This window comes from Moschus berezovskii, chromosome 8, assembly GCF_049115385.1.
Source record: "Moschus berezovskii isolate FMDL1 chromosome 8, NW_MosBer_1.0, whole genome shotgun sequence".
NCBI lineage: Eukaryota > Metazoa > Chordata > Mammalia > Artiodactyla > Moschidae > Moschus > Moschus berezovskii.
In genome coordinates this window covers 1,629,461-1,657,245 of record NC_142467.1, presented here as the reverse complement: position 1 = coordinate 1,657,245, position 27,785 = coordinate 1,629,461, and the positions used below count along the sequence as shown (strand labels likewise).

The 27,785-nt window shown below is 43.7% G+C and overlaps 1 protein-coding gene across 2 annotated transcripts in view; it reads left to right on the top strand.

The window, feature by feature from the left end:
- Positions 1 to 27,785, top strand: part of MAN2A1 (mannosidase alpha class 2A member 1) — a 205,422-nt gene that overhangs the window by 166,722 nt on the left and 10,915 nt on the right. For both annotated transcript variants that reach the window (XM_055430247.2, XM_088838425.1), the window contains exons 17-20: positions 7,064 to 7,197; positions 9,968 to 10,109; positions 13,257 to 13,390; positions 23,219 to 23,413. In XM_055430247.2, the coding sequence (XP_055286222.2) occupies positions 7,064 to 7,197; positions 9,968 to 10,109; positions 13,257 to 13,390; positions 23,219 to 23,413 (605 nt within the window). The remainder of the gene's footprint in view (positions 1 to 7,063; positions 7,198 to 9,967; positions 10,110 to 13,256; positions 13,391 to 23,218; positions 23,414 to 27,785) is intronic.

The following is a 27,785-nucleotide window of genomic DNA, read 5'->3' as shown; positions in this document are numbered from 1 at the left end:
AACACCCAGGATTGATCTCCTTTAGAATGGACTGGTTGGATCTCCTTGCAGTCCAAGGGACTCTCAAGAGTCTTCTCCAGCACCACAGTTCAAAAGCATCAATTCTTGGGCCATCAGCTTTCTTCACAGTCCAACTCTCACATCCATACATGACCATGGGAAAAACCATAGCCTTGACTAGACGGACCTTGGTTGGCAAAGTAATGTCTCTGCTTTTTAATATACTATCTAGGTTGGTCATAACTTTCCTTCCAAGGAGTAAGCGTCTTTTAATTTCATGGCTGCAATCAGCATCTGCAGTGATTTTGGAGCCCAAAAAAATAAAGTCTGACACTGCTTCCACTGTTTCCCCATCTATTTCCCATGAAGTGATGGGACCATATGCCATGATCTTAGTTTTCTCAAGGTTGAGCTTCAAGCCAACCTTTTCACTCTCCTCTTTCACTTTCATCAAGAGGCTTTTTAGTTCCTCTTCACTTTCTGCCATAGGGTGGTGTCATCTGCATACCTGAGGTTATTGATATTTCTCCCAGCAATCTTGATTCCAGCTTGTGCTTCTTCCAGCCCAGCGTTTTCTCATGATGTGCTCTGCATATAAGTTAAATAAGCAGGGTGACAATATACAGCCTTGACGCACTCCTGATACAGCCTCATCCGTGTCCAGAGTCTGCTCTCCCCTGCCAGCCAGCTGCTGCATGGCGAGGGACGGCCTCTCACGCCTTCACCCTTTCTGTCTAACAGTCATGCAGCCCTGAACATGTGCCCAAAACGTGGCTAAAAACTGAAGTGTGAAGGTGTATATAAGACAGTCTGAGCCTGTGAGACGTTCCCAGGCTGTAGGGAGGAGAAATGAAAGAGCACCAGGGTTCTGAAAGACTCCTTTGGCTTCTCTGCTACAGCTTTCCACCTGTGACCGGGCTGAATTTTACTTTGCATTGCGTGTATAAAGAATCTCCTTCCTCTCTTCTGCAAGAGCACAAAATATGAGGTGCTATTAATAGCTAAAGGGCGCTTAGTTCTCTATTGAAACCTGGAATCTCCTCACACCCACTCTCACTTCTCGGTGGATTATGTTTGTAAAGTCAGAGCTATTTTCTTTCCCAGGATTGAGATAAAACTAGAGGGGCTTTAAAACCCCTGGCCATCTAGAGGTATTGCTCAGGTAGAACCATTTTAGTAAAGGTATCTTTTGCTGCCACATCCTTCAAAGAAGCAGCAGGTCACCAGAACCAAGGGGCTTGTACCCCTGCCTTTGGGGACTTCTCCCCTCAGTCCAGTGAGCTTCGTTAGGACAGGTGCATCTTCAGACTCTTGACACAGAATAGGAAATGTTGTTCAGTCACTCAGTCATGTCCAGCTCTTTGCAACACCATGGACTGCAGCACGCCAGGCCTCCCTGTCCGTCACCATCTCCTGGAGTTTCCTCAAACTCATGTCCATTGAGTCGGTGATGCCATCCGACCATCTCATCCTCTGTCGTCCCCTTCTCCTGCCCTCAATCTTTCTCAGGAATAGGTCTTTTCCAGTGAGTTGGCTCTTCCCATCAGGTAGCCAGATTATTGTAGTTTCAGTGTTAGTCCTACCAATGAATATTCAGGGTTAATTTCCTTTAGGATGGACTGGTTGCATCTCCTTGCAGTCCAAGGGACTCTCAAGAGTCTTCTCCGACACCACAGTTCAAAAGCATCAATTCTTCTGCACTCAGCTTTCCTTGTAGCCCAACTCTCACATCCATTCATGACCACTGGTAAAACGATAGCTTTGACTAGATGGGCCTTTGTAGGCAAAGTGATGTCTCTGCTTTTTAATATGCTATCTAGACTGCAAGGAGATCCAACCAGTCCATCCTAAAGGAGATCAGTCCTGGGTGTCCATTGGAAGGACTGATGTTGAAGCTGAAACGCCAATAATTTGGGCACCTGATGTGAAGAGCTGACTCATTGGAAAAGACTCTGATTCTGGGAAAGGTTGAGGGCAGGAGGAGAAGGGGACGACAGAGGATGAGATGGTTGGATGGCATCATCGACTCAATGGATGTGGGTTTGGGTGAACACCAGGAGTTGGTGATGGACAGGGAGGCCTGGCGCGCTGCGATTCATGGGGTCATAAAGAGTTGGACATGACTGAGCGATTGAACTGAACTGAACTAGGTTTTTCATAGCTTTTCTTCGAAAGAGCAAGCATCTTTTAATTTCATGGCTGCAGTCATCATTTTCAGTGATTTTGGAGCCCAAGAAATAGTCTATCACTGTTTCCACTGTTTCCCCATCTCTTTCCCATGAAGTGATGGGACTGGATGCCATGATCTTAGTTTTCTGAATGTTGAGTTTTAAGCCACCTTTTTCACTCTCCTCTTTCACTTTCATCAAGAGGCTCTTTAGTTCTTCTTCACTTTCTGCCATAAGGGTGGTGTCATCTGCATATCTGAGGTTATTGCTGTTTCTCCCAGCAATCTTGATTCCAGCTTGTGCTTCTTCCAGCCCAGCGTTTCTCATGATGTACTCTGCATGTAAGTTAAATAAGCCGGGTGACAACCTACAGCCTTGACGTAGTCCTTTCCCAGTTTTGAACCAGCCCATTGGTCCATGTCCTGTTCTAACTGGTGCTTCTTGTCCTGAGTACAGGTTTCTTAGGAGGCCGGAGAAGTGTCTGGCATTCCCATCTCTCTAAGAATTTTCCACAATGTGCTTTGTCTAGCCAGTCAAAGGCTTTAGTGTAGTCAGTAAAACAGAAGTAGATGTTTTTCTGGAATTCTCTTGCTTTTTCTATGATCCAGCGGATACTGGGAATTTGATCTCCGGTTCCTCTGCCTTTTCTAAATCCAGCTTGAACATCTGGATTTTCTCAGTTCACATACTGTTGAAGCCTAGGTTGAAGGATTTTGAACATTACCCTTGCTAGCATATGAAATAAGCACCATTATGCAGTAGTTTGAGCATTCTTTGGCATTGCCTTTCTTTGGGATTGGAATGAAAACTGGCCTTTTCCAGTCCTGTGGCCACTTCTGTGTTTTCCAAATTTGTTTGCATATTGAGTACAGCACTTTAACAGCATCATCTTTTAGGATTTGAAATAATTCAGCTGGAATTCCATCATCTCCAGTAGCTTTGTTTGTAGTAATTCTTCCTAAGGCCCACTTGACTTCACACCGCAGGATGTCTGGCTCTAGGTAAGTAATCACAGCATCGTGATTTTCTGGGTCATTAAGGCCTTTTGTTCTGTACAGTTCTTCTGTGTATTCCTGCCACTGTTCTTAATCTCTGCTGCTTCTGATAGGTCCTTATCGTTTCTGTCCTTTATTGAGCCCATCTTGCATGAAATGTTCCCTTGGTATCTCTAATTTTCTTGAGGATATCTCTAGTCTTTCCTGTTCTAATGTTTTCCTCTATTTCTTTGCATTGTTCATTTTAGAAGGCTTTCTTATCTCTCCTTGCTGTTCTTTGGAGCTCTGCATTCAGATGGGTATATTTTTCCTTTCCTCCTTTGTCTTTCACTTCTGTTCTTCTCTCAGCTGTTTGTAAGGTCTCCTTAGACAACTATTTTGCTTTGTTGCATTTCTTTTTCTTGGGAGTGGTTTTGGTCACCACCTCCCCAACAGTGCTACAGAGCTTCATCCATAGTTCTTCAGGCTCTCTGTCTGTCAGATCTGATCCCTTAAATCTATTTGTCACTCCTGCTCTATAATCATAAGGGATTTGATTTAGGTCATAACTGAATGGTCTAGTGGTGTTCCCTACTTTCTTCTAGTGAAGTCTGAATTTTCCAATAAGGAGCTGATGATCTGAGCCACAGTCAATTCCTGGTCTTATTTTGCTGACTGTCTAGAGCTTCTCCATCTTTGGCTGCAAAGAATATAATCAATCTGATTTCAGTATTCATCTCTAGTGTTTTGTTGGAAGAAGATGCTTGCTATGACCAGAGTATTCTCTCGCCTAAACGCTATTAGCCTTTGCCCTGCTTCATTTTTCACTCCAATGCCAAATTTGCCTGTTACTCCAGATTTCTCTGACTTCCTACTTTTGCATTGCAGTCCTCTATGACGAAAAGGACATCTTTTTTTGGTGCTAGTTCTAAAGGTCTTACTGGTTACGTAGAACCATTTAACCTCTGCTTCTTTGACATTAGTAGTTGGGTCACAGACTTGGATTACTGTGATGTCGAATGGTCTTCCTTGGAAATGAACTGAGATGATTCTGTCGTTTTTGAGATTACGCCAAAGTATCGCATTTTGGAGTCTTTTGTTGAGTATGAGGGCCGCTCCATTTCTTTTAAGGGATTCTTGCCCACAGTAGTAGATGTCATGGTCATCTGAATTAAATTCACCTATTCCCATCCATTTTAGTCCTTTTTCTCCTTCAAACATTTTCTTCTTTGAAAACTAATAATTTTTCTTTGAGAACACAGGGATACCTTCTTGCTTTTGTTGCCATTACAGGTCTCATTTGGTTTGTTCGTAATAAGTACATTAAGTCTGACTTTATTTTGAAACTCGGTCCTGGCACAGAATTTAATGTCTTATTGAAGTGAGAATGGACGTGGAGGCTCCTTTTAAAGGAGCTTTAAGCATTTGTTGCCCCAATAGGATCTGAGCGTAATAGTACTGAGTTTGAGAAAGATGATTTTCTCAATAAAAATAATTTATCATTGCTAGAGGTAGTGCAAAATTACTAATTTTTTTCTCACAGCATCTCTTTTTGTCAATGTTTTCTGGAGATACATGACACCCCCCTTTATGAAGACTATTTCATGTTATGTATTTTGTTGGCCCCTGAGATAAAGTTCCATCTGGAGAGGAAAAAACAGAAAGCAGTACTGAAAACCCTCCAAACTTGCTTCCAGTAACGCAGAGTCACTTGCTGTCTGCCGTTTTTCCTAGCACCCTGTTAACACTGGCGTCCCGGGTGCTGCATTTTGGGTTTGGGGCTTCTTTGGTTCATTTGTGAATACTTGTCTATTAAATTTTTATATAATTCATTTGGTTCTAGAAAAATAATCTGGTTACTGTAAGTATACTGGAGGGAAAGTTTACTTTAAAAGTAATGTATTTCCTAGTTCAGAGAAGTTGCTGTTGTTCTGTTAGCAGTGTGCGTATTTGCTTGCCCCCGCCCCAGACTTCCTGGTAGTGGTGAAGTTTCCATCAGCTGTGTTGGTGGGATTACCTGGTAATCCTCGGAAGAAAATGTATGCAGGTGTGCGTGTGTTTAACTAGTGGAGGTTAGTGGCTCACGTTGTGGCTGTGCAAGTCACTGTAGTCACGTCTGACTCTCTGCAGCCCCACGGACTGCAGCCCGCCAGGCTCCTCTGTGCATGGGACTTCCCAGGCAGGAATACTGCAGTGGGCCGCCATGCCCTTCTCCAGGGGATCTTCCCGACCCAGGGATTGAACCCGAACCCCTTATGTCTCCTGCGATGGCAGGTGGGTTCTTTACCACTAGCGCTGCTTGGGAAGCCTGTGAAGCAGGGGGAAATGGCATTTCCTTCCCCCTCCCATGAAGATATACTCGTCGTAGTGAGAAGCTGAAGTTGGCTCTGGTGAGGTTGTTCAGTCAGAAGAGCAACATCTGCCAAAGGAGACTCTCTGTGAGCGTTCTGAATACTGTATTAATGGAAGCTGCCACCCGTTTAGTACTGTTACCATGTTAGCATTTATGGTGTACAATTTCCAGTGTGTTTCCCACATAAATGCTTAAGCCAGCTGCATTTATGTTTTTTCCACAAGTCCTGTGTATTCAAACTTCCTTTCTGCTTGCTGTCACCTTCTATAACCTCTGGGGATTCTTCTTAGCTCCTGAAAAAAGCCTTCCTCACTTTATTTCTGCCCTCCCTGTGTTTGTGTAGACAGCCCTCTGTGTCTCAAGCGGTGCTGGTTATCAGCAGGGTGACGACTTGTGTGTGAGGATGGCAGAGCTGAGTCACGAGTCACAGCTGTGGGAAAGTGTCCCGGGCTCCAGGAGCCTCAGAAAGCTTCAGCTCTATGTAGCCAGGCCTCCTTCTTTGACCACGTTCCTAATTGCTCTGTTTCTTAGAAGATCCTGCAATATCTTTTCTACCCACTAAGTGTTCCATTTATTTATATAACTCCTCTCCAGCTCTGAAATAGACCCAAGGGTTCACCACGGACCTGAAGATATACCTAAGGTAGCATGACCGTGAGATTAGTAAATACTTTAGGCTTATCCAAAATAAAAATGTCCAGTACATTTTGGACTTTTTGAAGCTCTCCTCTCTCTGCTTTATATAGCAAAGGGCAAAATGAATTGCTCTGTAACAAGGGGATCCTAAGAGATATCAGACTCAATTAAAATTGACTGAAGTTCTGGGGAGCTCTCCAGATTATATTCCACAAATACTAATACAGTAGTATTGGTTTCAGCCATAAATCATCTTGCTGGATCTCCTGTCTCTTTTCCTGGAGATAGACCATGGACAGTAATACACTGTCTTGAACCAACAGAGTGTAGATTTCACTGCTCATAATTTCCAGTGTGAAGAGAGCCTGATGAAGAAGTCGCCCTGAATGGCTGTGGGGCTGGCAGCTCAGCTGAGTGGTGGATGGACCTGTAGTGGGCTGGCCTCCTGTCCTTCAGTGTCATCTTTCCCCGCTGTGACTTCCTGCAGAATCATTTGCATGTTTTATTTCATGTACATTTATCTCATTCCAACCTCTTAATCCTTCTGTTGAGTTATATATGATCTGAATCAATGTTTTCTGTGGTCTGACTTTAAAACAAGAGGAATTGTGACACCGTTCAGTATCTGAGGGATGGTAAAGATAGAAAGTCAGAAACAGGGAAATGCATGTAACTTTGAGGAGTTCTGTATAGTATATTTAAGAAAAGGGGGGCAGTTATTTTTTATTAATGTTTTGTTTAGTCACTAAGACATGTCTGACTCTCTGCGACCCCAGGGACTGCAACGCGCCAGAATTCCCTCTCCTTCACTGTCTCTTGGACTTTGCTCAAACTCATGTTCATTGAGTCGGTGATGTTATCCAACTGTCTCATCCTCTGGCACCCTGCCCTCATTCTTTCCCATCTTAATGTAAATATTCTTTTGAATTTAGGAGTAGAAGGACAGTCTGTGGAAATTTCCAATATTGTAGACATCCGAAAAGAGCATAACTATGAGATTGCAATGAAAATTTCTTCTAGCATCAACAGCCAAAACAGATTTTATACTGACCTAAATGGATACCAGGTAATTTTCCATTAAAATGTTTAAATGATGGTTATAGTATGTACCTTTCATATATCATAATAGGCAAGTTAATTTTGGATCCTTTGAAAAAATATACTTAAGGTTGCAAATTATTTCTAAAATAAAACTGAATTTTAACAGACACTTCTAGTTTCTGTATCTAACCAGGTTTTGAAGGCTAGAACAAATATTTGCAGGACTATTTTCTAAAACATCTATTTGTAAGGATTTCTTTTTTCAAAGGAAGATTTGGTGACCACTATGCATGTTAAATACCTTGATGCTAAAATATATGTGAATTTACCTAGTAGAAGGAAATATTACTATTAATTAGGGACTGATAGAGTATACCTTTTATTTCCTCATAAGGAATTGGTCTGTGAATATTTAGTTTGTCCCACCTGTGTTTTTAAGTGTGATTTAACAGCGGGCTCTTTTCAGTTCCAGGAGACCGTTCTCTACTGATGAGTGTGTACATTTATACACACGCACACATGTGTGCATAGACACAGACATACAAATAAAACATCTCTCTGTTTCGAAATGTGAATAGCTGTATTTAAGCAAAGTTTTTGTGAAATAGTTTGAAATAGTAATAGGAAAATTGATTCGTAGAATTTTTTTCAAATTTCCATTTCTCTAATTTACTAGAGCTCTTTTGATTGCTACCTAAATCTATATGCAGAGTATATGTGTGTAACAACATGTATTTGAAATAATACTAAAAACATGAGCATGTCTCTGAGATACTAGCATTTTAGAAATTTCTGACTACGAATAGAAATAGTTTCACAAATGCTGTTACTCTGATTTTCAACTGGGATGAGTGGAAAGGATTGTGATAATTTTCTCTTGTACAGTTTCCTGCAAAAGTTAAATTTAAACCTTTGCAAAGCATAAAAATTGCAGCATGCATTTTAAATTAACATGTTAATTCTGCTACAGCTGTTTGGCTTTCAGATGAAGCCCCGGCTTTATGGTGATTCATTTTCCTTGTGTACAAAAGAAGGGCTTTTCTAAGTCCTACAGAAGCAATAATTTGTATATGTGGGTGTATACATGAATGAAAAAACAGTAAAAATGAAAATGTGAATTTTCTTTACAAAGATAGAGCACATTAATAAATAGGAAAATAGTATTTTTAAGACTCTAAGCTAAATGTTGCTTCTTTTTTAGAATAGGCCATTTCTTATGCTTTGAAGAGAATAGTTACTTGGGCCAAACTAGAAATCTAGACCTACAAATGGGGAGGGTAACAGCTACACAGTTGTGACAGTTTTAGATGTCTTTTTTTTTTAAGTATAAACTTAATTGGAGTAGAAAGATCAGGATTGGTGATTTCTTGCTAGCTAACTTTCCTTCCTTCCTTTTTAAAAAACATTTTACAGGTTTGTTTTTTTTTCCCCTACCAGCTTGTTAATTTCCTAGGGCTGTGATATAAACTGCCACAAACTGGGTGACTTAAAACAACAAAAATGGATTCCCTCACAGTTGTGGACTTTAGGAGCCAAGTGAAGGTGTAGCCAGGGCCCCCCTCCCTCGGTCAACTCTAGGCAAGGGTGACCTTGCCTCTTTTGGCTTCGGGTGGGTGCTGGCAGTCCTTGACACTCCGTGCATTGCACACACATCAGTGTGGTTCCTGCCTCTGCTCTCACGTGGTCTCCTCGTGTCTCTGCATGTCTGTATGTACAAGTCCCCCGTTTCTTGTAAGGATACCACCCTTAGATTATCATCCACCCCAATCCAGTCTAACTTGGTTATATCTGCAGAGGCCACATTTCAAAATAAAATCACATTCACAGGTTCTGAGTGAACATCAATGTGGGGGACACTATTGAGAACCAGTAAATTGAGTGACCTACTGCAGGGTTGTTGTGAAGATTAAAGATCTTATTTGTGACATACCCAAGACTGTGCCCCGTGTTAATGGGCACTCAGTACATGTTAGCTATTATGCTTACATTGTCCTTCTCCTATTCTGAGTTCCATGTTAAAGTTTCATGAGTTTAAAAGAAGACATGACATTTTTATATGGTGTGAGTAAGATTTCTGATAACAGAATCTCTGTTTGACCTCTCTTCCTGAGGTTTGAGTGAGTCTCCTTGACCCAACCAGCTTAGTTCATTATCAGTCTCTCAAAAACTAAAGGTAGAGTTGTATTTCATGCATTCAGATACTAAACCAAGAAAAATTGGAATTTGGAACTGTCTACATTGAAACTAAACAAGAAGAGTAAGCATTGAATAGTTTTTAAATATGAAAATGCATTTGATTATTACAGCATAGTATGTTAGCGGATATGGTGGTGAGATGTGTGGTATTTATTAAAACCAATTCGAGAATTATGAGAGATATTTCTTGAAAGGGGATAGGGAGCTATTATGCTTTGCATTCATTACAAAAACAATATGTTAGATTTAGATGAGAAGTGAATGCTTAATACCTTTATAACTTGTTTTATGCAAATATGGAGAGCTAGAAGACTTTTGTTAAGCATTTTTATTCTGAATTTAAATAGTAATGCTTATTTTAAAAAATCTAGATAAGTTCTACCTTTCTCACTTAAAAATTTTCTAAGATGCTCATGATTTTTCTTCATCTTGAAGAATGTTTTAATTTCTAAGGTAGCTGTTCTGTTGGACAAGAAAGGTGCTGTACCATTTTCTGTTTGGGAAAAAAGCCATCTGTAGTCAATGTAATGTTTTTAAGTATATTTGTAAATATCACTGAATTTTCTTTTTTTCTTAACGATAATTGTTTGGTCTTGCAGATTCAACCTAGAGTGACAATGAGCAAATTGCCTCTTCAAGCAAACGTCTATCCCATGACTACAATGGCATATATCCAGGATGCCGAGCACCGCTTGACTCTGCTCTCTGCTCAGTCTTTAGGTGTTTCGAGTTTGAAAAGTGGTGTGTATTCTGTAGATTCTTTTTGGCTCTTACTAGTTTCACTTCCCAGTGTATAATCTTTCTCTTAGTCACGTGTTAGTTATATTCCTCAGTCACAAGCTTTTTTCTTTTGAGAACCAGATTGTTAATTTTGAGCTTTGTGAGACTGACATAAAATAATAAATTTCCTCAATCTTCAGATGAAAACAGACCCAAAAGTTCACAAAACTGGTGATTTTTAAAGATAATTTACTTTTCCCGATAGCCCACTGTTTGCAGAATTCTGTCATTGTTGTGACTGGATGGATACGGAGATGCAGACTCTGACTAAACTTAGATAATTTGAAGTTTGGATATTAAGGATTAGCCAGGGTTGCAGAAGGGGAAAGTGACAGCTCAAACTGAGATCCTTTTCTGAACCACACCCTCCTGAGCTGCTGTGCCTGAAAGGAGAAAGGGAGTGCAGATGACGCCGATGCGGCAATTTCCAGAGTCCACGCAGCCTGAGATGGGCAGGGGATAGTAGACGCGGAGCGTTTCTGTGAGGCTTCCTGTTGGCAGACTTGTCCTTCATAACACCTGTGTTTAATTATGTGCATGTCAGGTGCTCCTCTTTGCTTACATACTAAGAGTTGCTAAAGACAAGTGTGTTATAGAGCTGGGCAGGCAATAAATGAGTGTAGTTGCCTGGCATATTCATTTCATGTTGGGCATATGCATACATTCTGTACTTCTATACACAGAAAACTTTACTGTTTACCATTTTTCTTTGTGGCCTTCATTATACAAAATCATGAGATCATGTCATGAAGACATGAATGCAGTTATAAAAATAAAAATGGCCTCCCCTTGGGGATCCAGTAGGGAGTGCTGAGATTTGAGTGAACTGCAGAGCACACACCCCAGTGTACAGACCTTGTTGCCGTGGGGAACGAGCCCAGTGTTGTCACCTTCTTCCGTTTTTCACAAAAAGCCCATCTGGAATTTTACAAGAAGTCGCCCATTCTGTAAATGTTGACATAATTTTTTAATAATCAGAATGTAAAACCTGTTGGTGTCAGGTACGACTCCTGAGCTACCCATTTTTAAACCCAGCCTTAAATTCTCCAATTTGGGCTCTAAATAGGGGACTAGACCTTAGGACTCAGGCAGCCATAAATCTAACAGTGTTGTCTCAGGTCTCTGATAAAGACCCTGCTGTAGATACCCAGACACTGTAGAGTCTGCATAACTGCAGACATGAAAGCAGTCTGAGTATAGGCGAGGAGCTTACTGTGCGTCACATGGTGTGCGGGCTCACATCTGACGTCGGGGAGAACACTGAGAAAGGACCGAGAGACTGATGGACTCCTCTGGATGTGAAGTGACAGAACTCTAGACGAGCATGGGGACAGTCAGCCCCAGGGCCTGGGGAGCACGCGCTAGACGACTGTCTTACAAAATATGGGGAAAGGAGCAGCGAAAACGCTAACCCTCAGTGAGAACTTTATGTGCTGGTTACCCAGACCGGAAAGAGAGAAGCCAGAGTCGGTTTGACTATGTGAGCATAACAGTCACTAAAACATTTTATGAAGTTTCCTGCCACTCCCAGTGACTGCTCAATGCAGTAGCGAATATTAATGGATGGGTCGGAGAAGGCAATGGCAGGCCACTCCAGTACTCTTGCCTGGAAAATCCCATGGATGGAGGAGCCTGGTAGGCTGCAGTCCGTGGGGTCGCTACGAGTCAGACATGACCGAGTGACTTCACTTTCACTTTTCACTTTCACACATTGGAGAAGGAAATGGCAACCCACTCCAGTGTTCTTGCCTGGAGAATCCCAGGGACGGGGGAGCCTGGTGGGCTTCCGTCTATGGGGTCACACAGAGTCGGACACGACTGAAGTGACTTAGCAGCAGCAGCAGCAGCAGGTGAACATACATATTTAAGTGTGTGTGTCACTCAGTCGTGTCCAACTCTTTGTGACCCCATGGACTGTAGCCCACCAGGCTCCTCTGCTCATTGAGTTCTCCAGGCAAGAACAATGGATTGTGTTGCCATTTCCTTCTCCAATATATTTAAGTAGTATAATTTTAATGGGGTTTTTTGGTATAATCTTAGACATATAAATATGTCTCTGGTGATTTTCTTTTAGTTTATAATTTCATAACCTAACTATTAGGGTTATAGCTTAAACGATGGACATGAGTCTGAATAGACTCTGGGAGTTGGTGATGGACAGGGAGGCCTGGCATGCTGCGATTCATGGGGTTGCAAAGAGTCGGACACGACTGAGCGACTGAACTGAACTGAGAGGAGTTGTAGAATTACTGCATAGCAAATAAAGGAACCAAATATAACAACTTTTTGAGCTAAAGAAGAAAAGACAGCTGGGAAATCACTAATACAATATCAGAGAGGGAAGGGGTTGCACAGTGGGTCTCCCCAAATCCTCGGGCTTCAGAGAATCTCCACACATCAAGTAACCTAAAATGTTACTTCAGATCCTTTTTAGATCTGTCCTTCCGTATTTTTCTTATTACTCCATGTGTGATATATATATTTCTTAATGAACCTCATGCTGCTGCTGCTGCTAAGTCACTTCAGTCGTGTCCGACTCTGTGTGACCTCATAGACAGAAGCCCACCAGGCTCCCCCGTCCCTGGGATTCTCCAGGCAAGAACACTGGAGTGGGTTGCCATTTCCTTCTCCAATGTGTGAAAGTGGAAAGTGAAAAGTGAAAGTGAAGTCGCTCAGTCGTGTCCGACCCCTAGCGACCCCACGGACTGCAGCCTACCAGGCTCCTCCATCCATGGGATTTACTAGGCAAGAGTACTGGAGTGGCTTGCCATTGCCTTCTCCGAATGAACCTCATAAACATTTTTAAATTCCAAATGCTGTCTCTAAAAATTTTGGAGGACTTTACTGTTTCAATCAATATTTTTAAGTTTTACTTTCATTTTGATCTCTTTTGTCCCATGTAAATTTCTTATTAGATTTTACAAAATGCTGATGAAGACAAGGAGAAATATATCCTGTTTTGTGAATTTATACTAAATGCTCTGAGCTATTATCGAAAGGAACCCCGTGGCTTCCCTGACTGGAGGAGAAGTGTAAATCTAGACTCTGCTTTATATTTGTGAGATTCTCAGTGAATAACCCTGGCCTGTTTGTTTCCCTATCTGCTAGGTCAGATTGAAGTTATCATGGATCGAAGACTCATGCAAGATGATAATCGTGGCCTTGAGCAAGGCGTCCATGACAACAAGATTACAGCTAATTTATTTCGAATACTACTAGAAAAAAGAAGTGTCGTGGATATGGTAGGAAAGAAGCTCTCATGTTCCAATGTTGACTGTTCTTTGCCATCCAAAAATGTGACTTTATACTTTTTTATTTTTTGCATTTTCCGATATTGAAATGTCTTTATATTAGCCTATATTGACAGGAAAGATAACTTCAGTTATATGTATCATGTAAGATTTCTATTTAGGCATTTATATTTTTTATTTTGCTTATTATGTAGATATAAAATAATGTTAAGCAATCAGTTTGGATGAAATTTCCTGAAATTACTTTGAGAGAAACAAGAGTTCGGTTTAAAGAGTAGAGCTTAGTGGCATGCCTAGGACAGTCAGTTTGATCAGTAAAGTGTATCTGAAACTTTCATGCACTCATGCTAGCCTTAGACTCACCTGCTGAAAGTGGGCTTACTTGTCTGGTTTCTTGTTCAGTTTTCATTTCTCAAAGCAAAAACCCAGCACTCTGTGCAGAGAGCCAGGCAAAGACTCGGTGGGACATGAACTCACCTGACAGTGTGCTCCTTCAGAAGGCAACGGCAGCCCCCGCAGACCCGCGCAGCCCGCAGGCCCCCACCTCAGGGCCCGAGGCGGCCCTCCTTCCTCTTGCTCTGCCCTCCGGCTCCCTGCACCGCCCGTCGGAGCTCTTCCCTCCCTGCGGCCGGTGGCCTCCTGTCCGCCTTGCAGCGGGAGCGCGCTCTAGGGCCCCTGGCCTGGGCCCGGGCGCCTGCTCCCGCCTCCCTCTCGCTGTGCTGGCCCGCACTCCTCCGCGGCCGGTCCTCCGCCCTCCCCAGGACCCTGGGGAAGTCACCTCCCTGCGTCCCCGTCGCTCCAGCCTTCCTGTTGGCTTGTAAGCACCGTTCGCATCCTTCTGTGGAACACAAGCCCACACACAGCTGAGGCGCAGCCTCTCGCCCGCGTCTCCCTGCACCGCCTCCTCCGCGCTGAGGCCGGGCTGCGTGGTGCCCTCACTCCCCTGCGCTGCCGTGCTCCGGGCAGGCTTCGGCTCCGGGGCCGCTCGCCCTAGTGGGTGTTTCGGGTCGTCACCTTACCTCCTCCCACAGCAGCATCTGACACTGACCCTCGTCGGGTCCTGAAACGCTGCCGAGCCCGGGCTCCCGTGGGCCCTGCCTACTTGGTTTTCCTCCTGCCTCTGGGACGGTTCTTGCTCTGTCTCTCAGATAACTCTTTATTCAGCTTTAAATATTAGAGCCCTCAAGGCTCAGCCCCAGGCCTTTCCCTCTCCTCGCTTTGTATGTTATTCCTCCACATCAGCGGGAGCTGACAGGTACAAGCCCTCAGCTTCAGTTTCACCTCTGCCTTGAGACCCACCCATCTGGTTGCTTCCTGGCCTTTCTTTCTGCATTTCTAAGGGCATCTCAAGCCTGACACACTTGAACCATGGTCCTGATCGCCCCCTTCCAAGTGTCCCCTCTCTTGATAATGAGCACTGCTTTCCATGCAGCCCAGACCCCTGCGGATCGTCCCTGGTGGACGTTCTCCCCCACTGCTTTTTCTCACAGCAGTCTTCACCTTCATTTAGGCTGTATCGCTGAAGTGACTTAGCAGCAGCAGCTGCCTAAATATTTCCGATCTACAAACTTGATTACTTTGACAACTTTAACTAGCATCGTGTGTTTTCTGGAGGTAGGCTATCCACATCCACTCTGTCTTCTTTCCGCCCTATCTGTCTGAACCCACTGAGCAATAGCTTTGGTTTTGGAAACGGAGCCTGTCCTCACTGTGCCCTGCTTCCCGCCTCTGCCTTCTCGTTGGTCCTGACTGTGGCCACGGAACCCCATGCTCGGGGCCCTGCCTGTCCCACCTTCTCCTCTGTTGGTGTGTGGTCTCCCTGTTTCTGCCCTGGGCCAGCTGGCTTCCTTCAGTCCTCGGCGCTTCCCGTGCACCCGGCCCTCCCCGAACCTTTGCACATGCCTTTCAGTCTCTCTGCCCAGCGATTCTTTGTCATGAGTCGTTCAGATCTGAGTCTACGTCGGCAGCTCCTTTGACTTGACCATATTCGAACCGCCCTCAGAACCATGCACGTTTCCTCCGTGTGTGTGTGACTGTGGTCACTGTCCTTCTCCTGTGGGCGTAAGGGCTGCACCTCTGTCTGCTTTAGGCTGGCTCCTAGCACAGCAGACGCCCAGCGTGTGTTGCCTGCACGAGCACACTGGTGCTGCAGGGCCTGAGCTGGGAGAGCACGCCACCCGCTGTGCTTGCCGCAGGCACTGCCCGCTGCCTGTCACCGTGTGCGTCCAGGGACGCGTCTGCTCTGTCTGCGTGTGCCCTGCAGGGCCTCCTTGCCTGCGGTCGGCATTTTATAAATAAAATACTGGTTGATTTAATGAAATGGCAGCAGCTAATTAAGGTAAAGAATTCTCTCTGTATTTAGAATCTTTTAGGAAATAGGTTTTAATATCCATTTTAGATGTCAAGATTTATACCAGTACTTGGGACTCATGGTTTGAATCAATCACTGACAAGATGGCTTAGTTTTAGGACTAAAACAGCATATGAAAACCATCGTCTGGATGCTGGCGGCTACTGTCTTTTGCTTCTCCTGAAATGTTTCTGGCTTTGATGATTTTTCTCTCCACAGATACTAATTTACAAAACTTCTGTTAACTATAGCAATAAGAATTTTTTTATGTCAGATCTATAAAGCTTTCACTTAGAAGTTAAATAATTTGTTTATTCTCATTCAGAACTCTTTGCATAGTGATTGATTTCAGTTTGATTCAAACTTTTTATAATCCTGTCTTGGTTAAATTATTTTTTTGCTCAACTATACATTCTTGGGTGTAAGTCAATAGTTTCTTTAAAAAAAAAAATGAACCAGAGAAGAGAAGATACATTTTAATTTCTACTGAAATTAATTAAAATGACATTTGATTAAGAAATGTTACATATCATGTAACTTGAATTTTCTAGAAAGTGTTTTTATTTTCAGCCAGACTAGTGACTAACATGTCGATGGTAGAAATTGACATGGAGAGACATTCCCTGGAAAGGAAGGCTTTTTAGTGGGAAGCTTTGAACCTGCTGGAGCCTCGTGGTGATAATCCTGGATGACTGGATGGCAGCATCCTGTTGGCGAGTCCTTGCGAGGCAGGGAGAAGCTTGGAATGGTCAGCGTCACTGGGAGAGGTGTAGATGCGCAGCGGAGGGCTGACTGTGAGGCCTTCACAGTAACGGCACGCAGGGCTCAGCGGAAGAGCAAGATAGAGACTGTCTCGTTACCGCTGACTCTGTACGATTTATTTCTGCGTCCCTTACTTCCTGCCCCCTTCCTGCTGGCGACTTTCAGAATAATAGTAAAGGGGACATGGAACTAGCAATCATTGCACTGGAGGTATTTCTGTGTTACAATTGAGTCATTTTGCTTCTGGATACCAGTTCTTTACATATAGGAGAGGAATTTTGGAACTCTCAGATGAAAATCACAAATGCTGAATGGGCTCAGGGAAGTGATAGCAAGAAGGAGGTTGCTCAAGTTTAACGGAAATGCTTACATCAGGTGACCAGAGGGTCTGCTGAACATGAGGATGGCTGCCTGGCCCCATCGAAGCCGCAGCGCAGCCGCAGATGGTCGTTTCCACTTGAGAGTGGAGGGCCCAGTGTGACCTAATTTCCCAGTGCTTGGGGTAAAAAAAAAAAGTTATCTGTTTGGATAAGTTTTTGTTACTGTAGTCATTTTGATGATTTTAAATATGAAATCTCTTGGATTTTTTTTTTCTTGAGAGGACTGAAACACACACACTGTTTTAATACAACGTGGAACTGCCAGAACATGTCTAATAGGGTCAGTCAGTTCAGTTGCTCAGCCTTGTCTGACTCTTTGTGACCCTATAGACTACAGCACGCTAGGCTTCCCTGTCCATCACCAGCGCCTGGAGCTTGCTCAAACTCATATCTTTCAAGTCGGTGATACCATCCCACCATCTCATCCTATGCCATACCCTTCTCCTCCCGCCTTCAATCTTTCCCAGCATCAGGGTCTTTTCCAGTGAGTCAGTTCTTCATATCAGTTGGCCAAAGTATTGGAGTTTCAGCTTCAGCATCAGTCCTTCCAATGAATATTCGGGACTGATTTCCTTTCGGACAGACTGGTTTGATCTCCTTGCAGTCCATAGACCTCTCAAGAGTCTTTTCCAACACCGCAGTTCAAAAGCATCAATTCTACGGCACTCAGCTTTCTTTATAGTCCAACTCTCACATGCATACATGACCCCTCGAAAAACCATAGCTTTGACTAGATGAATGAACCTTGTCGGGAAAGTAATATCTCTGCTTTTTAATATGCTGTCTAGATTTGTCTTAGTTTCCCTTTCAAAGAGCAAACATCCTTTAATCACTGCAGTCACCATCCGCAGTGATTTTGGAGCCCAAGAAAATAAAGTCTGACACTGTTTCCACTGTTTCCCCGTCTATTTGCCATGAAGTGATGGGACCGGATGCCATGATCTTAGTTTTCTGAATGTTTAGCTTTAGGCCAACCTTTTCACTCTCCTCCTTCACTTTCATCAAGAGGCTCTTTAGTTCCTCCTCTTCACTTTCTGCCATAAGGGTGGTGTCATCTGCATATCTGAGGTTATTGATATTTCTCCCAGCAATCTTGATTCCAGCTTGTGCTTCATCCAGCCCAGCGTTCCTCATGATGTACTCTGCATATAAGTTAAATAAGCAGGGTAACAATATACAGCCTTGACGTACTCCTTTTCCTATTTGGAACCAGTCTGTTGTTCCATGTCCAGTTCTAACTGTTGCTTCCTGACCTGCATACAGGTTTCTCAGGAGGCAGGTCAGGTGGTGTGGTATTCCCATCTCTTGAAGAATTTTCCACAGTTTACTGTTATCCACACAGTCAAAGGCTTTGGCATAGTCAATAAACCAGAAATATATGTTTTTGTGGAACTCTCTTGCTTTTTCCATGATCCAGCGGATGTTGGCAATTTGATCTCTGGTTCCTCTGCCTTTTCTAAATCTAGTTTGAACATCTGGAAGTTCATGGTTCACGTACTGTTGAAGCCTGGCTTGGAGAATTTTGAGCATGACTTTACTAGCGTGTGACATGAGCGCAATTATGCAGTAGTTTGAGCTTTCTTTGGCATTGCCTTTCTTTGGGATTGGAATGAAGACTGACCTTTTCCAGTCCTGTGGCCACTGCTGAGTTCTCCAAATTTGCTGGCATATTGAGTGCATCACTTTCACAGCATCATCTTTTAGGATTTGAAATAGCTCACTGGAATTCCATCACCTCCACTAGTTTTGTTTCAAGTGATGCTTCCTAAGGCCTACTTGACTTCACATTCCAGGATGTCTGGCTCTAGGTGAGTGATCACACCATCGTGATTATCTGGGTTGTGAAGTTCTTTTTTGTACAGTTCCTCTGTGTATTCTTGCCACCTCTTCTGAATATCTTCTACTTCTGTCCTTTATCAAGCCCATCTTTGCATGAAATGTTCCCTTGGTATCTCTAATTTTCTTGAAGAGATCTCTAGTCTTTCCCATTCTATTGTTTTCCTCTATTTCTTTGCACTGATCACTGAGGAAGGCTTTCTTATCTCTCCTTGCTGTTCTTTGGAACTCTGCATTCAGATGGGTATATCTTTCCTTTTCTCCTTTGCCTTTCACTTCTCTTCTTTTCTCAGCCATATGTAAGTCCTCCTCAGACAACCATTTTGCCTTTTTGCATTTTTCTTGGGGATGGTCTTGATCCCTGCCTCCTGTGCAATGTCATGAACCTCCATCCATAGTTCTTCAGGCACTCTATCAGATCTGATCCTTTGAATCTGTTTTCATTTCCACTGTATAATCGTTAGGGATTTGATTTAGGTAATATGTGAATGGTCTAGTAGTTTTCCCTATTTTCTTCAATTTCAGTCAGAATTTGGCAATAAGGAGTTCATGATCTGAGTCACAGTCAGCTTCTGGTCTTGTTTTTGCTGACTGTATAGAGCTTCTCCATCTTCGACTACAGAGTATACAATCATATGATCAGTCTGATTTCGGTGTCGACCATCTGGTGATGTCCATGTGTAGAGTCTTCTCTTGTGTTGCTGGCAGAGGGTGTTTGCTGTGTCTCACAGGGTAACTGGGCCCGTACGTTGCTGGACCTCAGCGCTGCACTGTGTATTTTCATTCTTTCTCTCTCCTTTGCCCTCTTTGTCTTTTACCCCATTCTTTCTCCTACAGTAATCTTCTCTCATTCATTTATATTGCCTTGCTTATTAATATAGTAATTAACAAATTAATCATCAACATTTATCTGGTTCTCATCATGTCAGGTCATTCTGAATAAACAAGGGCGACTAAAAAGAATGATCTCTTTCTTAATAATTTCGCAGGTTTTTATGTAGATGAAATGGAAAGCTTTGATGTTTCAGTTCAGTTCAGTCGCTCAGTCGTGTCTGACTCTTTGCAACCCCATGAACCGCAGCACACCAGGCCTCCCTGTCCATCACCAACTCCCGGAGTTCACCCAAACCCATGTCCGTTGAGTCCGTGATGCCATCCAACCATCTCATCCTCTGTCGTCCCCTTCTCCTCCTGCCTTCAGTCTTTTCCAGCATCAGGGTCTTTTCCGATGAGTCAGCTCTTCGCATCAGGTGGCCAAAGTATTAGAGTTTCATCAGTCCTTAGAATGAACACCCAGGATTGATCTCCTTTAGGATGGACTGGTTGGATCTCCTTGCAGTCAAAGGGACTCTCAAGAGTCTTCTCCAACATCACAGTTCAGAATCATCAATTCTTCTGCGCTCAGCTTTCTTTATAGTCCAACAGTCACATCCGTACATGACCACTAAAAAAATGGTAGCCCTGACTAGATGGACCTTTGTGGACAAAGTAATGTCTCTGCTTTTTAATATGCTGTCTAGTTTGGTCATAGCTTTCCTTCCAAGGAGTTTCATGACTGCAATCACCATCTGCAGTGATTTTGGAGCCCAGAAAGATAAAGTCAGCCACGGTTTCCACTGTTTCCTCATCTATTTGCCATGAAATGATGGAACCGAATGCCATGATCTTAGTTTTCTGAATGTTGAGCTTTAAGCCAGCTTTTTCACTCTCCTCTTTCACTTTCATCATTTGATGTTTAGGCAGCAGATAACTCAAGTGGGCTTAATGAGGGACACCAAGGAGTCTGGCAAAAAGTTCTGACTTATGAAATATAGGCTTACACCCAGTGGAGAAGATCTCAATGTAATGTGGTTTGCATCAGAATGTGCTAGAAATTCTCTTTGATCTCAGGTAGGCTGCAGAGAGAAAAAGCCAGACATATATAGTCTGAAGCCTCCCAACCTACAAGAAACCAAATAGTGTTTGTAGTAGTAGTATATCATGTCTGGTAACACTGGTTTATAGCTTAGACAAACATGTAAAATTTCCTATAGCAAATATATTTTATAAATTTTGAGTTTATCTTCAAGGTTATGTTTAAAAGATTACCTTTCTAGGAGGTTAGTCAAAACAATGATAGTTTTACAGTTAAATATATTGTTGAGCCCCTTATTGCTATAAAGCTGTTAAGAAGGTGTGTGAATCATGGTGTTTTGCTGAATCTTTGTCTTACCCGGCCTGGCCAGTGTCCAGAAGTGTTTGTGTTCACGGAGCTCTTCTGGCACTGAACCACAGCTCTTACATAAACTTCTCTTCCTTTCTTGCTTAGGAGAACATAAATAGCACAGTTCTTGAATGCCCAAAGTACTTACATTCACGATAGTGTATTATTTGACAAGACTTTTCCTTAACATGCTTCTGAGTCTGCATCTTTTTTTTTTTAATCCTCAACTAGTTAAACGGTAAGGCTTATCCTTTTAATTCCACAGTGAGCTCTTGTTTCCTCTGAAAGGTTGGGGGGTTGCTGAGGTGGCAGTTCCTGATCATACAGGTCAGTGGAGCAACGTGGGACTGACTGTGACAGTCACCTGGGGGCTTTGAACGTTACCTTCCCAGGCCCCTCTCCTTAGAATTCTGATTCAGTAGATTTTGGTTCAGGTCCAAGGATCTAGGTTTTACAAAAGTTTCCCAAGCCATTCTGATGTCTGGTCAGTCTGGGGGAGACACTGAAGGTCAGGAGAACTGATTTGGGTTTGAAGGAGGACTAGATTTGCACATTATCACTTCTAAGGTATAGATAATCTGTCAGTTAGTACCCGACCATCTCACTGAAGTGTCCAAGGATTCCTCCAAGAGCATTGAACAAAACCAGAGAGCTTTTTCTGAACGTGTCTTGACCTAGAAGGGATTTAATGCCTCTGGAATCTGATAAAGCAGGTGTTTTCCTTTCTGTAAGACGCTTTTATCTGTCATTACTCAGAAGTGATTTTGTCAGCAGTCCTGACCTAGCTTATGAAGTCCTTTGATCTCGGAGTCCATTTAAAGCTTCTGGTTGAAAATGTTCCCTCTCTCTTCATGTCGCTGCAAGCTGCATTAAATTTCGGTGTTGTTGAGAATATTATTTTATATGCTGTATTTAATCTTTCCTTAAAAAGAGTGTGGAGTGGATACCTTTTTAGCTTAATCTTTTGCCTGTGTTTTGTCAGCATCTCAATATTGTGCTGCCCCTCTGCTGCCTTCCTTCCTTTTCTCTGCTCGTAGACTGAATTGTAATGACTTCTACAGCTCGCTGCTGGCAAGGTGCTCCCCACCCTTTGGTAACACCCTCTGGTCAGTGATACTCTGACATTCTGAATGTCAAGCTATCTTCTATAAATCTTGTCTTTTCACACAGATAAGTTGTCAAACCTTTTATTTGAGCCATCTATTAAAAAATACGCAAAATCAGAAGGTATCAGTGAAATAGTCATTTCCAAAAATACGATACAAAATGGAAATATCCCCAAGTGTTGTTGATGATCACAAGGCCTTTCTACATAAATTACTTTTTCTTCTTAGTGCTTTTCTGGGTCTGCCTTTACACCTTAGGCATTATTGGTTAAGATTCTCCTTAGTCACTGATTTAATTAATTTTGTGTGTCATCTACCATATGTATGTTCCCCAGTCCTGGTAGATTTACTCAATGTTTGAACGTGCTGAAATGCTTATCTGTAACCACACACCATAGTATTTGAAAATTACACTGAATAATTGTATACCATGTAAATGTGTGATAACTATTCTGTAACAGATGTAGTAGTTCCAGCTTTTGGAATAAAGTAAAGCGAAACATCTGGCAATGATTTTACCAAATTTAAAGAAAATAGATTATATAGATATGCTACCTGTGTTATTTTAAAGCCTTATTTATTTTGATTTTCTAAAATAATCCTATCATTGGGTAGAACATAACTATATATTTTATGTATAGAATATATATATAAAGAATTTTCATATGAAGTTCTATATATAGAACTTATGGAACATAATTTTGGATTGGTACATAACTTCACAGTCTAGTCAAATGTACAGATGAAACCATGAGAATATGATAGATAAAACCTGAGGGAAAAGAGACAACCTTTGATGATGTACAAGATATATGACCATCCTAATCTGTCCACTTTGAGAGCTTTATGGTAGGTTGAGAAAGAATCTTCATTTAAAGTAATTCTGTGTCCTAGAATGTTTGTGGAAAATGTTCTCGAGACTTTTAGTTTTAAAGCAGTGGTGAGGGGATGTTTCTCAACATGGAAGTTAATGTTAAGTAGACACTGTTTTTCTTCTATTGCTCAGAACTGAAATTGGTAATCTACTGTGCATTGTCTCAGACTTATTTATGAAATATAGTGAAACCAAAGTATTAATATATTTTATATTTCCTCCCCGTCTGAACCCTGTCTGCTGATTCAGTTAATACTGTGAGAATCGTGGATGTCTAACTGTTACACATTCTTGTGTTTTCTTGACAGGAAGAAGGCCAGAAGGCAGTCAGTTACCCTTCCCTGCTCAGCCACATGACGTCTTCTTTCCTGAATCACCCTGTCTTCCCAATGACGGAAAAGGTCCCCGTGCCCACCCTTCAGCTGCTAGCTGGATTCTCTCCCTTAATGTCACCTTTGCCCTGTGACATTCATCTGGTTAATCTGAGGACAATACAGTCGAAGGTATATCCCCAAGCATATCTATGAAAAACTGACTTTTTGTATTATACTTGTTGTAAGGGGGTGGGAATAAGAAAACTGTGAGTGTTACTCTGCTTCAGGGAATGCTCAAGAGCACTTCACCTTCAGGCAGCATCATTATACCTTTTGTCTGACTGTTGCTGTGCGGTTTAGAGAGTGTCCTTCAGTTCAGTTCAGTTCAGTCGCTCAGTCGTGTCCGACTCTTTGCAACTCCATGAATCACAGCACGCCAGGCCTCCCTGTCCATCACCAACTCCCGGAGTTCACTCAAACTCATGTCCACAGAGTTGGTGATGCCATCCAGCCATCTCATTCTCGGTCGTCCCCTTCTCCTCCCGCCCCCAACCTTTCCCAGCATCAGAGTCTTTTCCAGTGTGTCCTTAGACTTAGTTTATTCTCATAAAAGTCCTGTGTGGTGAGCACATCGGGAAGAATCAGCTTCTGTTTACAGACAGAGGAGCTGAAGCTGGCCTGAGGTCACATAACCAGTCGGTAGAAGGCCTGAAGATCAGCTCTACTGGCGCTTGCCGTTTGTTTCTGCCTATCAGCCAGTGTTCTCAGGAGTTAGAGAGACAGAAAGCACAGTGTTTAATTAGTTCTGTACCAGAGCCTTTGTACATTTGTATCTGTTCTCCTAAAAATATAAAAAATCCTAAAATATGCTAAAACTTAGCATTGAGAAACCAGCTATGACAGAGAGGTATAAAGATATGTTAGAGGAAGTTACACGGGAAGATTTTGCTAGGTGCGGAATGTTAACTCAGAGTGCTTGGGTTTACCTATATGCCTAACTTTAGAGTCAGATTGCATTTGGGAAAAAAAAAAAAAGATGAGAGGTTTGACATTTTCATGTTTTGTGGAGCTGTTTTGATATTGTGCATTGGCACACAGCTGGAAATAGTAAGTGGTTATGGATTCTGTGGGAAATAAATAACCTGAGTGTGAAAAGAAGAGCATGTTCATGCTCAAAGGCAGCGTAAGAGGGAAAAAATGTTTAGCTTAAGAATAAAGAACTGAAGCGTATCAAATAAAGGAAGGATCAGTACATACAGATTCGGACATGTAGTGCTTTAAAGCTGGATGTCCACAGTAGGGAACTTACGCCTGAGTGTGCAGGAGAATGCATATGACGAGTGATGGCGAATACAAGTGAATGTTTGAGGCCTGTGCGTGTGCCTCTATGTCACAGGGACACCGACGTTCACATGAGTGAACCTCAGGGTTTATTCCGCGCCTGCGATGTGCCAGTCATCACTAAAGGCGCCAAGGGGTACAGCCATGGACCAAGCAGACAAGAGCCCCTGCCTTTCTGAGCTTAGATTCTCGTCAGACGAGAAACATGAAGATCAAAACTGAGAGAGCACGTGTTAGATGGTGATAAGCATTGTTTTCAAGGGGAAAAAGGGGGGAGGAGCACCTTCAGGAGGTGGTTTGAATAGGACGGCTGGAGAAGGCATTGCAGAAAAGGTGATGATGCAGTGAAGATCTGAAGGAGGTCAGCAAACAGGAGACCTAGCAGATTTCTGGGGTAGAGTCCTCGGGAAGAGTTACAAGCACATGGAAGGCAGGAGGTGCCGCTCAGAAGGGAGGAGCCGGGAGACCTGCACTTGCCTTTGATTCCTTGCTGTGTCCCCCCACTGAGAGCAGAATCTGCACCCCGTAGGCGCTGTGTAACCATTTGTTGAACAAGTGCGTCTTGAGAGTGCTCTCTCTAGGATTTTGCTGTGGTCTTTGTGGGTCTCCTCTGACCGAGGGAAAGAACACACTCGAGAAGAGCAGCCTCCCTGAGGTGACCTGTCATTGACTCATGGGCTCGAGAGAACGGAGAGAGTGGAGATGCCAGCCTCAGAGCCCCCAGCCGCCCCCTCTGGGTGGGGTGGCAGAAGGCGCCGAGGGCTTTCGGGTCCACAGTGGCCGCTGTTCCTTAGCCTCACTTCTTGGGGACTCTTTTCTGTGATGGTTTTCTGGAAGCAGCACCAGCTGACTCTGTAGAGGCTTTTCCCTCTACAGGGTAGAGGTAGGGTGAAGAGTGTAGGGTTTTTCCCTCCAAAGTTTTCGCTTGTTTTCCAGATCACCTCTTTGTCATGGGTACCTGTTCCTTTCATTTTTCCTGCTGTTGGCTGTCTTCCTGTGATACAGACCTAATCACTTTTGTGTTTAAAAATTCCATTGCCAGGACTTTCCCTGTGGTCCAGTGGTTCAGACTCTGCACTCCCAGTGCAGGGGGCCTGGCTTCAGTCCCTGGTCAGAGCACTGGATCCTGCATGCTGTGCCTAAGAGCCTGCGTGTGGCAACCAGGATCCACCAGGCCGCGGCCACCACCCGTGTGGCCAAAATAAACCCCACGGCCTACCAAGTTCGGCTTCCCTGGTGGCTCAGACAGGAAAGAAGCTGCCTACAATGTGGGGGACCTGGGTTTGTTTGATCCCTGGGTTGGGAAGATCCCCTGGAGAAGGGATGGCTGCCCACTCCAGTATTCTGGCCTGGAGAATCGCATGGACAGCAGAACCTGGAGGGCTACAGCCCATGGGGTCGCAGAGAGTCAGACGCGACTGAGCGACTAATAACTTTCACTTTCCCCGGCTGGTTCACAGCCGTGGACCCTGCAGGCTGGCCCCCACTGGCTGCGGCCACGTGGCGTCCTGTTGCCCCTCTCGCCTCTGGGCAGCCGGACCATCTGCACCCCTGCTGCATGCCCGCCGACTCCACTGCCATGTGTGGAATGGGCCTGATGGTGGATACGCCCGCTTCAGGTCTGGTATGAGAGACGGTGAGGTACTGCTTGTGAGGGCTTTTGGAAACAGAAGCTCCTTGTAGACGTACATTGTTGTCCTGATGATACTTAGAGTGTATGCCAACACAGGTGCAGACTGGGGGTTAGCAGAGGAAATAAAAAGCAATTTAACAGTTTGACCAGGCAGAATAAAGACTGAAATGCCATAGGCATAAGTTAATGCCTAACCACATGATCAGAACTAAGTATTTGGGGCTGTTTTGCATTAGATATCAGTTGGTTCCAATTTCTATGTTAGTCTTTGACTGTTAGCACATATTTCTAACAGTTTAAAAACTTGCCAGGAATCTGAAGGGATTCTTTAAAGAATTGCTCTCCATCCCCTAATCTCTGATAATGGGAAAGTAATCATTGAAGGACGCTGATGTACGTATTCATTCAAAGAAAACTTAGTACTTAAAAGGTATCCAGAGTATTTCTATGGTTATACTAGAAGAAAGACAAAAGTAACTCAACCCAGAAGCCAGAGCTGGACGTTTTGGATTGTGTTCTTGTGTTTGGTGTGTTGGCATCTCCCAGCATGCAATCATGTGCTCTTTGTTCAGAGACTGCAGTACGTTTTTCCCACTGAAATAATGTCAAGAGAGATTGGCCTCAGCAAGACTGGAGGTCTGCCTTGGCCCATCACCTCACAGTATGTCCACGAGGAAAGTGTCTGCAGACCTCTGTGACATAACAGGGGCGCATCGCCCTTGCTGCCTGACCCCTCCTCCCACAGCATGATGGGGGGCCTCTGCAGGCCTGCTCTCCAGGCCGCTGTCTGCAGGCAGGCTCCCCTTCCAGCCCTGGGCTGTCCGCTCCAGCCCTGGGCTCCCTGCTCCAGGCCACTGTCTGCAGGCTGTCCGCTCCAGCCCTGGGTTCCTCACTCCAGGCCGCTGTCTGCAGGCTCCCTGCTCCAGGCCGCTGTCGGCAGACTGTCCACTCCAGCCCTGGACTCCCCGCTCCAGGCCACTGTCTGCAGGCTCCCTGCTCCAGGCCGCTGTCTGCAGGCTCCCCGCTCTAGCCCTGGGCTCCTGCTCCTGGTGGAGGAAGGCGCTGTGTGCTCAAGGCCCAGAGAGCATGTGGGGCCTGGGGGGGTCTGCTAACCCCCTGAGGTGGTTCAGCTTTTCCAGCTGAAGTCCTCAAACTCACTGTCTCCAGGTGATACTGGGGAGATTATAGAAAAGACTTCCACAGATGTCTTCATCTCTGAGATTCTGAATCTGTAGATTTGGGGTGGAGAGCTTAGGAATTAGTAACTTTTAAAAACTCTCCTAGTGATTCTAGAAATTGCTGTTATCTGCATTTACTGAATTGGGAAAGTAAGGGTTAGAGTAAACAGTTAAAATTAAATTACCTTCTAGTGAATGGCAGAATCAGGAGCCACAACCAGCTCTTCTGAACCTGGGTGCTGACAGTGATCTCAGAGGGTCACATTAAGACTTCAAGACTTACTAAATCTGTTCCCAAAGTCCAGCTTTCCAGAAAAACAAACCAGCAATAAAAAAGGTCCAATTTTCAAAAATTATTATATATTGATAGATGAGCTTGTTTTTACAAAGACATATCTTGCTTTTCTAG